This window comes from Ctenocephalides felis, unplaced genomic scaffold, assembly GCF_003426905.1.
Source record: "Ctenocephalides felis isolate EL2017-DRISC unplaced genomic scaffold, ASM342690v1 CF-g0.4_SCAFFOLD_01170, whole genome shotgun sequence".
Classification (NCBI taxonomy): domain Eukaryota; kingdom Metazoa; phylum Arthropoda; class Insecta; order Siphonaptera; family Pulicidae; genus Ctenocephalides; species Ctenocephalides felis.
The window spans coordinates 70,994,435-71,007,071 of NW_020537324.1; the positions used below are offsets into that span (position 1 = coordinate 70,994,435).

General features: G+C 32.3%; 1 protein-coding gene and 1 pseudogene across 1 annotated transcript; one reads left to right on the forward strand and one right to left on the reverse strand.

Moving 5' to 3' along the window:
* Positions 1–4,525: 4,525 nt before the first annotated feature.
* LOC113367611 (frizzled-4-like) lies at positions 4,526–5,434 on the reverse strand. Its single transcript, XM_026609202.1, has one exon. It carries the CDS (start codon positions 5,432–5,434, stop codon positions 4,526–4,528), a length of 909 nt encoding a protein of 302 aa, XP_026464987.1.
* A 3,226-nt stretch (positions 5,435–8,660) lies between these two features.
* Positions 8,661–10,569, forward strand: LOC113367612 (annotated as a pseudogene).
* The last annotated feature ends 2,068 nt before the right edge of the window (positions 10,570–12,637 follow it).

The window sequence follows — 12,637 nt, forward strand, 5'->3', positions numbered from 1 at the left end:
GTAAATACTTGTATTTTTCACCCTAAAAGTTGTCTCAAAAGCTACATATAGTAGGGTGTACGCAACATATGTAGGTTTTGAGACAACTTTTAGGGTGCAAAATAGAAGTATTTACAGACTTACAGCTGGGTATCTCGAATTCCGTGATTCTTACCTAATTTAAGCTTAAATCATTGGACTATTGGTTCTCTTCACCTTACTCACGTGCAAGCTTCTATAAAGGTTATATAAAAAAAATGTTAAATCTAATTTGAAATTGACAATACATCTTATAAAACAATTAAATAACGTATACTTAAAAATTGTATTAAGCTCTCGTAAACTAAACAACAGTGCTCATAATCACAAAAACGAAAGAAAGAATAGGAAGGAAACTAAAAGAAAAAAATACTTTTTTATGGATTTTCAAACATTGCCGTTTATAACCGATAAGAACGTCGTAAGAATAAAAGTGATTGTTGATTATAGATATTTTTCCCTTTACTTTCAAATATTGTTGCTAAATAAAAATTAACTCTATTGGTTTTTGGGTAGGCACAAAAAATTTGAAAAAAAAATTTAATGAACAGATAACACTATTATACAGACAATGTTTTTATGTATAAAATAAGTGTTATTAACGTAACTAAAATGTTATTAGTTTGTGGAATGTACTAAGCATTTACTTTCAGTATTTGCTTTTTCAATGTAGAACAAAATAAATCGTGAAACACAAATCTTCTTCAGAAGCATATTATGATCATTATAGCAGTCGCTCTGCAAATATTAATTAAATCTCGCCATTATAAGAGTTCCGTTACAGATAGTTGCATTTTGAGATCATAGGCAAGCCGACGAACTGGCTAAGTCCAAAAAAATAATACAAAAAACTAATGCAAGTTGAGAATAGAACGTTCTTTTGGTATCATAACTACATATTCTATAAATGATTTTGTATAGCACACGAACTGACTAAGTCCAAAAAAATAATACAAAAAACCAATGCAAGTTGAGAAAATAACGTTCTTTGGTATCATAACCATATATTCTATAAATGATTTTGAGTAGCACACTTTCATGGTAAATATTTTATTTTGGATAAGTGATATTATAGCTATGTGATAAGGTTTGGTTCACTTGGCCGCCTCGGACAGCCCGATGTCAAGCAGTAGAGACATTATTATTTACTTGAAAATATAGACAGCAATATGTACCCAAGTGAAAATAGTCCTTATCCCGCCTTGCTGCACAAAAAATCGTCAGATTTACAGAAATGGTAATAATGATAAATTCGAGACATAAAGATATGCCAACCGTTGGGTTGCCTTCTGAAAAAGCGACCTAGTTATGTAAAATCATCACAAAACACCCTTAAGTTATAATGGCATATTAGGTTTCGTGATTATACTTACATCATGCAAAAGATTTACTAACTAGATTCGAAATGTATCTTCTAATTCATGAATACAACATTAAAAAAGATCTTATATTGTATATTACTATAGTTGATACTAAAAAGTTATTTTTAAGATTATTATCTTTAGGTGTCCACCTCGCCTGTCATATAAAACTTTTTAAGATTCTGGTAATAAATAACATTTTTTCAAGTTAATTGACAATGTATTCTTCAACGAGTTTTTTAACCGTGATATATCGTTCTGATCCATCTGAAAGTCTCTTCTATTTTCCAGTATACGTTTTATGATAATTGTTTCGTTTTATGCCCTCAATAAACAACAAATGCTGCGAGCCATATATCTCCTGAACGTTTACGGCTACAATTTTTTTCCCTCATTTTATAAACACATAACGAAGACTCTAAACTCATTATTGGAATGAATAAAATAAATAAACTAGTAGTGTATGGCATCGTGCATTAAGGCAAATTGCTGGAACTTTCCGTACCTTAATGAAATATTCGAGGAATATTAAATGTTTTCAAATAAATTGTTATAAATAAAGTAATCTCATTATTATTATTGTATAAAAAGTAAATAAACAAAATTTAATCAATCGGATTTAAAATGAAGAACATTGTTTAATATTTATGTATATCGGTTGATCCGTTCTCCTAAAAACTGCCATTTTTAGCACTTTTTTCTCCATATCAATAGGAATCGTATGTTTTTTGAACCATTCAAATCGTTTGATCCGTGCGCCCGAAAACGTGGACGAAAAATTGTATTCATACATACATACACATACACACAATCATTTTTTCTAAGGTATGCCAAAAAGTTCAGAAACCTCTAAAACGAGAAGATATGCAAAAATGTTCAATTTCGATTTTTGGACGATTACAATAACTTGCCCTACGGGAAGTTAATATTACTAAGGTAACCGGATTCAGATTTCCATTTTGTATCCCGGGTTTTCTTTAACAAACGGAGTGCAAATCTATCAAAAATATTCTGTTATTTCTATCGATCGTAACTGATTAATTAATTACTGATTTGTTACTAATAACGATTCAGCGTATCATAAAAAGGATAGTTTTATCGGTAATAATTCTCAACTGTGCAGTTTACATTGTATATTTGAACGTGTAAAATTTGTTTTAAAACTAAATTCGAGAACAACGAATAAATAAACTCTAGTTGCCCAAAATAAATCGTATCCCATGTATCCGTAGTAAATCTCATATCGTCTTGTTGTGTGTTTGGCTTTTGGGATCGATCTAATGTATTCCAGCTGCTTCAACGAATCGTAAATTCTACACTTTTATTGCACTATAAGGATGGTATGGTTTGGTCACGGTTTTATATTATTATAAATCTTGTATAAAAATAACGTTTTAAATTACACGTCTACTTTTTATACACGTTACGAAAATTCGATCGTAAATTAAACTTGGGAGTTGTTGAATGTAGTTTTAAAGTTTATTATTTGACTAGTATATTCGTCAATCACTGACTAATAATCGGATGAAAAATATGGCTTTATTTTATATTAGAAATATTATTTGTACATTATATGTCTATTAACATAAGCATGTACCACATACGCATCAAACTAAAAATGTAATAAATCTATAAAATATTATACTTGTAAATGAAAGAAAGTAAGAATATTTTTTGATGAAAAGCAAAAACTATTTTTAAAATAAACAGTAGTAAACGTTATTTAAATAGCTAAATCTTAATTCTGATTGAGCATATTTTTTACATATTTCAAGAATGCTACTTGCCCCAAAGTAAAATGCCATTTACAACTACTTATTTTATACAATGATATCCTCAAAATATTCTAAACAACTTGGTTTTTCAGAACAAATTTGTTTTTTCAAAAATTTCAATCTAACAAGCATAATCTCATTGTTTTATAAGCCTGACTAATATTCTAGTCGATACACAAACTTATGCCACTTCACCAGGACGAGTATATTTGTCAAAGCAAATATAATAAACAAAATCTGATGGTGAAATGCGAAGATAAGAACAAATAATCAATCCAGATAAAAGAAATAAACTAAAATATTTTTCTAAACATTTTTCAATACGTTTCGAGTTCCAATTTAACTCTTTCAGTGAATAAAGCACACAAATTCATTGAAAAAACACAAAAACCACGTGAGAATCGTTAGCAATTGTTGAATGGATTTAACATCTTTTATATAAATTATAATTGATTTATTTTTTCATTTATATTAATTCTTATTTATTGGTTTCAAATTAAAAAAGTTTTATTCCTTTACGATAATATTTTATTCTGTTATTAAAATATTTCGTGCATTTATAACGTGGTTCTTGTTTTCTGTTTTTTTTAGAATGAATTTTTGTATGTTATCAGAGAAGGAAAAGCCAGATTTATTAAAAAATATTGCGATAATGTTTAATTAAATTTATTGATTTATATTGCACTGAAAATAAGACGAAGCCAGTATCGACACAAATAGTATTTGATAAAAGTGCAAAAAGGGTACGGTGTGTTTTTAAAGAAAAAAATATTTATTAATTATACATTTCGACACATGAAGTGTGTTATCATTCAGCAAGTCTACATACATTAATACAAATATTAAAAGTAAATGAAGAAAGAAAATGAGAAGAAATATACATACCTAACCAGGACAAAAACACATTTTTTATTTGAATTTTTAGTTAAGCGTTGTGTTTTCGTAATAAAGTTTTTTTATAACTACAGTGAGTGTTTATTTAAGTTTATTAGTGTTTGTGCCCTGGTTAGGTATTCAGTGTATACTTCTATTCATTATATTTTATGATTAATATTCTAATATGTGTAAATTCATCATTAATATTCTAATATGTGTATTCATTGTAATAATGTACTAGATATACTGAATGATGACACACATCAAGTATCGAAAAGTATAATTAATAAATAAAGATTTTCTTTTAATTTTATAAATCTAATATATAACGCACGCAGAAAATATTATTGTATGCAATAATTTTCAAAAAGACTTCTCGGATTCATAAACGATTGAAAAAAATCCATTATCGTACAAAATTAGTTCAATCGTGGTTTTTGTAAATTATAACGTTCAGTTTGAGTTCGCCGACAATAAGAATAAATAGCTCGAGGCTTACCATACAGCAGCAGCAATTGTGAAGTAGTACATCAACAGGAAAACGACTGTGCAGTTAGCATTGCTCAATCCATCACTTAACAGCAAGCTGACATTGGGAGCCTGCAAGTCACGTCCGCAAGACACCAGATTCCTTCCAACCAATGCCCTGACACCCCAGCCGAAAGCAGTAGCTGCATGACACAAACACAACGGCCACAAACTAGGAACGGCACCCCCTGAAGGAGCAGCCACTACCACCAAAAGGGCAACTATGCTGGCTGCAAGTCCGATGGCACCCCAGGCGGAAGACCAGACTTCAGCCAGTCTTTTATCGGGATCTTCGAATAACACATCGGCTCCACAAAGAGGAGCACATCGTCCACTTCGGTTGACGTATGAATAGAGTTGAGGATTTGCCATGCGTTGACATGGAATGCCAATTATGGGCGGAGGTCGTACAACCGGAGGACTGGTGTCACTTATGTCTTCTCCGGGGCCTTCCATGCACATGTGCTCGTGGTTGTTCTCGTTAGGAAATCTTTGGCAATCGAGAGCGGCAGGCCAAGAAAAACCAAAACCTTGCAAAACAGGGTAACATCTAGCCCGCACCGATTCACATAAGCCTCTGCACGGTCCGATAGGATTCAAAGCTTTTTCAGTACACATGGGGACGTAAACCGAACACAAGAAAAATTGTAATTGAGCGGAACAACCGTATTGTATCAAAGGCATAAAAGTCTTTAACGTAAAATCTGCATCACTTTGCAACTCGTGTCCGATAAAATTCGGCATTCCGGTTGCATTGTAACCGAGTCCGCGGCACAAATCGACGCGAATTGGTTCACAAGTGCGTAACGCGGGATCCAAAGAAGGAGCTGATAAAACCTCACGTGTTAGGAAAAATAATATGATCGGAATAAACATTGTTATAGTTTGAAACGTCATTTAACGGCACAGATAACGACTATAACCCAACTCCACGAGAGTTGAAACACGACTGAGCGTATTGGAATGAAAACAGTGCGGAGCCACGACCATTGACGTTCCTCCACCACCACTACTCCAGCAACGACCTTAGCGTGTGTTGAGAAAATAATGTGCCCGCCAATAAAGCAGAAATGAGATAAAACAGAATAAGAAAAGATGAATCTTATTCTTTAATTCTTTCAGTGGTAGTCGGACTTTCGAGGCACAATAACCGGAGCATTAGATATAATTAACTAGGGTGCATGGCATCGTGGCATATTGCTGGAACTTCCCGTACCGGAATTTAAAACCTTTAAAATTCTTCGAAAACTAGTGGGGCGCATGGCATCGTGCCTTAAGGCAAACTGCTGAAACTTCCCGTACCAAATTTTTTTTTTCTTTGATAAACATTTTTGAAAAATTTTACTTTGAAAAAATTAGATTTTCGAGAAAGTATAAATTTTTGACTAAAATTTACTTTTTTTGAAAAAAAAAACTTAAAAAAAAAAATTATTTTGAAATATTTATTTTATTATTTGTTTATTTTATTTACCCCCCTCCCCCCCTTTGTCAGCAAAAGTAAGCAAAGCTGTCACCAAAATATCACATAAATAAGCAAATCAATAACCCCCCCGCCCCCCTATAGTACTTACGTAATACTTGAACGGCCCCTAACGGAAAAACATTGGTACGGAACCCATAGGAATGTAAACAAAATTTATACCTATTGTTAAAATCTCTATAAAATATCTGATAATTTGATGTGCATATGTCCAATGATCATTTTTGACCGCCAAATGGCTCATTTTTTTACTTTTTTTACAAGATCTCCGAAACAGCTACACCTGGCTTTATAAAAATGCTTCATGACCAATGCTTCATCTTGTCAATACAAGTATAATGTTTTTTGAACTATTAAAATCGGATGCTCCGTTCTCTTAAAAACTGAGTTACCGTTTTTGGCACCTTTTGCCCCGTATCTTCGGAACAGCTAGACCTGCTTTCGCCAAAAACTAATCAGCACGTTTCCTTATCAGTATGAATCGAATGTTTTTTGAATTATTCAAATCGGTTGATTGGTGTTCCCGAAATCGTCGAAGAAAATTTGTATCCGCACACACACACACGCTCACACACACACACATACATCCATTTTTGCTAAGGTATGCCAAAACATTCAGAAACCTTTGAAACGTAAAGATATATAAAAATTTTCATTTTCGATTTTTTTGCGATTACTATAACTTGCCCTACGGGAGGTTAACTAGTGGTGTATGGCATCGTGGCATATTGCTGGAACTTTTTGTACCGGAATTTAAATTTAAATTCTGGTAAAAAAATTTAAACCTTTAAAATTCTTCGAAAATATCCAAAATTATATATTTTATTTTAATTTTTTTTTTAAAATATTTATCTCAATTTTTGAAATCATTTAAAAAAATTGAATGTTTTATTCAATTCAGACCTTTTTGTCATTTATTATAACTTCCCGTAAGGCATGTTATAGTAATCGCAAAAAAATCGAAAATAATTTTTTTTATATATCTTTACGTTTCAGTGGTTTCTGAATATTTTGGCATACCTTAGAAAAAATGTATGTATGTGTGTGTGTATGTGTGTGCGTGTGCGTGTGTGTGTGCGGATACAAATTTTCGTCGACGATTTCGGAAAAACGGATGAAGCGATTTGAATAATTCAAAAAAAATTCGAATCGTATTGATAATGAGACGATTAGTTTTTGGCGAAGGTAGGCCTAGCCGTTTCAAAGATACGGGGCAAAAAGTGCCAAATATGGTAACTCAGTTCTTAAGAGAACGGAGCGTCCGATTTGAATAATTCAGAAAACATTTTACTTGTATTAACAAGATGAAGAATTGATCAAATTTTCATGAAGGCAGGCTAGCGGCTTCGAAGTTCTAGTGAAAAAAAAGTAAAAAAAAAATGCCATTTGGCGGTCAAAAATGATCATTAGACATATGCACACCAAATTATCAGATATTTTATAGAAATTTTTAACAATAAGTATAAGTTTTGTTTAGATTCCTCTGGGTTCCGTACCAGTGTTTATCCGGTAGACGGCGACGCAGCGTTTACGCGCTTCGATATTTCGTCTCTATGCAGTTAAAGCAGTACGATTGCTTTGAAAAAAAGTTCAGAATTTCCAAAATATTTCAAAATAAATGATTTAAGATAGAATGATTTAAGATGGTTCGAAATTCTATTAAAAGTTTCAAATCATTGATCAACTTTTATTGATTATTATTGATTATTTTTAATTACTCGAATTTTGAATTGCGGCACGAGAAGTTCCAGCAATTTGCCTTAAGTCACGATGCCTTAATTACCTTAATAAAGAATTCCACTTACAGCTAGTTTTCAGATAAATAAATTATAATACTTTTACGCAATCTACTCATCTTTCGTCGCCATCTTTTTCATCTTTCGTTTAAAAAAAAGTACTTGTCAAATAATATTTTATGAAGATTATAATTAGATTACTATAATAAAGATAATTGTAACACATATACTTTTCATTGTTCAGATAAATAAATTATTTTACTTTTACGCAATTTTTTACCTCTAGTTTTCATATTTTTCATCAGTCGTCGCCATCTTTTTTATATTTCGTTTGAAAAAAAAATGGCACATGTCAATTTTTTTATGAGTATACACAATAAAGCTGGATCACAATAAGATCAATATTTATAACAAAGAGATGTATTTTGTATTCAAAAAAATAAATTATATTTCTTTTATGCAATTTTTTGGCTTTAGTTTTTACATTTTTTATCAGTCGGTTTGAAAATCAACCATGTCACTTGTCAAAAAAGGTTTAGAGAGGATTCACTATATATATTATAAATCAAATCACTATAAGATAAATATTTATAACACCCTTACTTATTATTATTTAATATGAATGAATTATAATTACATTTATGCAATATTTTTCATCTTTAGTTTGATTTTAGTTGTTTTCAGATGAGACAAAATAAAACCAGCCTACTCCAATTTGAACTGTCACTCGTCCCCCATCAGGCACAGACAAAATAAACAATTGATCATTGGCAACCCTGAAACAATTGCCAATAATTTATTTTCGTGCGAGTAATTTTTTTGCGAATTTACAAAGACATAAAATCTTTCCAAAACTTTTTTACTTTTAATACTTAACAATTTTCCCATGACTGAGGTAAATATAAATAATAATAATATCGAATTTTACAATCTTTGATCTAATTACAAATTCGATTAATATTTGTTTTTATATCAGATGACGGAAATTGGTGATGTGAGTAGTATGTTACAAGGCGCTGAGTTCGAAAAACTAGTACAATATGGAGTTAATGATAAAGTTGCGAGCAAGTTAGTAGAAATATATAAAAGCGGTAAGCTTGCACACGAAGAACTTGATGTGCGAGCCCTGGACGCGCTGAAGGAATTTTCCGTGGACGGTGCTATCAATGTGCTGTCACAATTTTCCGAATCTAACCTAGAGCACGTTTCAAACAAATCTGCATTTCTTTGTGGAATTATGAAAACCTACACGCAAAAGACTCGTGTTAATAATGGCTCTACGACGAGTCTTACTCAAACTGTGATCAAGGGACCTGACGAGAAGAAAATTGAGAAAATATTGAATCGCACAGGTTATTCTTTGGATGTGACGACGGGGCAGAGGAAATATGGCGGTCCACCGCCTGGTTGGGACGGACCTAGCCCTGGTGCTGGATCCGAAGTGTTTTGCGGAAAAATTCCTAGAGACGTTTACGAGGATGCTCATCCCGTTGTTTGAGAAGTGCGGGATTATTTGGGATCTCCGATTGATGATGGATCCCATGACAGGTGCAAATCGAGGGTTCGCTTTCGTTACATTCACAAACCGCGAATCCGCACAGATCGCAGTTAGGGAACTGGATAACTATGAAATAAAACCGGGTAAAGTATTGAAAATAAACATAAGCGTTCCAAATTTACGTTTATTTGTAGGCAACATTCCTAAATCACGGGGTAAAGATGAGATATATGAAGAGTTTAGCAAACTTACTTCAGGTTTAGTCGAAGTCATAGTGTATAGCTCTCCGGATGACAAGAAGAAAAACCGGGGTTTTTGTTTCCTAGAGTACGAATCCCATAAGACTGCCTCTCTGGCCAAGCGGCGCCTGGGTACAGGCCGGATTAAAGTCTGGGGTTGTGATATAATTGTGGATTGGGCCGATCCTCAAGAGGAACCTGACGAGCAAATAATGAATAAGGTTAAAGTGCTGTATGTACGCAACCTTACGCAAGATACGACCGAGGAGCGGTTGAAAGAGCGCTTTGAGGCCTTTGGACGCATCGAACGCGTGAAGAAAATCAAAGACTATGCTTTTGTCCATTTCGAGGATAGAGATTGCGCGGTGCAAGCAATGAAGGAATTGGATGGTAAGGAGATGTGTGGTTCGGAGATCGAAGTTACTTTGGCAAAGCCTCCGTCTGACAAGAAGAAAAAAGAGGAAATCCTGAGAGCCAGAGAGAAGCGCATGATGTTGATGCTTCACAACCGCGGCGGTTTATCCCCTCAAACCCATCCGACTATTCTGGCCGGATCCGGGCGTACGATTGCAGCCCCGCGTACTTCCCCAGGCATCCGCGGCGCAATGGGCCGAGGAGATTATGACTATGAATACGATTACTACGGCTTCGAAGCACGCCGCATGACTTTCGCTGATCCTTACTATGACGATTACTACAGATACGACGAATTCTATGTTGATTCGCCGCGCCAGACCCGCACCGTGAACACCAGGGTCCCGTCCACTAGAGTATCCAGAGATATTCTACCCCGCGGCCGAACTGGCGTTCCTACCAGAACCTCGCGTCCAGAGACTTTGCGAGCGACCGCTTCTTCGGGAAATACCCGATTGAACGTGAGGGCGAATTCCGGCGGAAGAACAAAATCTGTTCTGAGCAGCGAAGATGCCACCAAGCGCAAGTATGAAGGGCTCCCCCAGAGCGCCGATCCTAAGCGCCCCTTCGGTTGCGGATGGGAGAGCCAGCCCATTGCCGGTGAACACCAGTGGTACACCACCGACTATCCGACAGGATGGTAGTCAGTATAACAAAGCTTAATAAGATTAAATGGGTGTCTTGGGCTCAGTCTAGAAGGTACATGCTAAGCGTAAATAAATAAGCGTTATTTATACGGGACTGATAATTTTTAAATTACGTAGTAACTTATATCTTTGTTGCAAAATTGTTACAGTAATTGTAATAAGTTAGAACGCTCAATACTTAAATTGTTAAATTTATGTGATTATATTATTAACTTAACATATGCGATCATATGTATTATTCATAATATAGATATAATAATTATTATTGCTTATTTATTAATAGAATATAATATATCTCTATTAATCTAAATAATGTAAATAATATATTCGAATTCGTTCATCGCAGTGTAAATAGCTCTGTTGAGATAATGGATGAAAAATATGGGATTATTTTACAAAATTGAAAAATGTTTTTACCAAATCTTACTTCTTTGTTAAGTGTGTATTTGTATCCTAATGTAGAGGCATAAATTTTAGGTCATTTTTAAATCATCCTAAAACAAAGGCAATCATTTTTTTACTATTAGTTTTTATAGCTTATTTATCAATGCTACAAGAGTACAGACAAGAAGTCAATAATTTAAGAAATTAGAAGCTCTTGAAATGGGAGTTCTCAAAAAATTGAATCCGAAATGAAAAAAACAGATGATTACTAGAATGATGTCGCTATAGCATATACTAGGATTAAGTTAAAACATGAATTTTTGACTGGAAAAAAAGATAAATTTCCACCCAATTTTTTGAGTTTCTCGAAGTTTTTTAAAATGGTAAAAAATAAAATTTCGAGATGGGACAAGTTTGAGAGCCTGAGAGAAGTCTATGAAGAAGTAGAACTCGAAAAATCGCGGGCATCATATTGAAAAAGATAGTTTTGAAAAAACGCGTTTAAAGTTTCCCAAAAGGAAGAGAAGTATATTCGAAAACAATTCGAATTTTCAAAAATCTTTTCGTACACATTAAATAGTTAAACTTTAAAAATATTGAAAAATATTAATTTTTTGAGTTTCTATACTAAAATACATTTTTAAAATAAACATGAAAAGCAAAAACTATTTTCAGAATAAGCAGTAGAAAATATTATTCAAGTAGCTAAATCTTAATTCTTATGGTTTAATAAATTATTTTCCTATTTTGGGAAGGTCGTGGAACTTGCCTTAAGTTAAAATGCTTTTTACAAACACTTATTTCATATAGTCATGTTTAAAATATTCTAAACAACTTAACATTCAGAAATCATTTTGTTCTTTTAAAAAATTTCAATTTTAATGCACAAAATTCTGCCACTTCTTCATGACGAGTATATTCGTCAATCATAGTTAACTGTTAAAATATTTAGTTGCATCATTACAACTATTTTATGTTAGCTTACATAAGAATGAAAAAAATTGTATCATTCAAATTCATTATATTTTCAGATCAATTTTATAACTCATATCACATTTATTAAAACCACTTATGATGCAGATGTAATTATGGAAGTTTACTTTACTGTTAGAATTAAGAATGCATATTGCTAAATATCTAAATAAAATATAATAAGCAACAAATGTATAATCGAGTCAAAATATATTTACTCTTTAAAGCCCAAATTGTGTTTTTTTTTGTTTCATATAATGTTTATCATATTAAAATATTTTATAAAGATATATTTATATAACAATAATACATATTTTTAAAGTTACCGTATTATTGATAACTCTTTATTAAGCTATATCAAAAAGATTCATATATTTTTTTATATTTAAACTTAACTTTTAATTTTAATCAAATAAATATATGCAATTTGTGCAATTTTACATTTTACAATATTATGTATACATTATAAAACAAATGTGTTAATTTCAATAAAAGTATTTTTGTGTGAAGCTGCTCGTATGTTTTTAAGATTATAGTCTTAATGTAAAGTATATAAAATCAACGATATGTTTCTGAATCAAAATTTGTTAATTTCTTTAAGATTATGAAATATAGTTTATAAAATCTATATAGTTGCCTATTTATTTAAATATTAGATTCATAACAATGATTTTACGAATTACAACTTGATAGAAAATCTAAAATTATA

Excerpts from the sequence above, each read along its gene's own strand:
- LOC113367611 (XM_026609202.1), bottom strand. The coding sequence starts at position 5,434 with ATGTTTATTCCGATCATATTATTTTTCCTAACACGTGAGGTTTTATCA.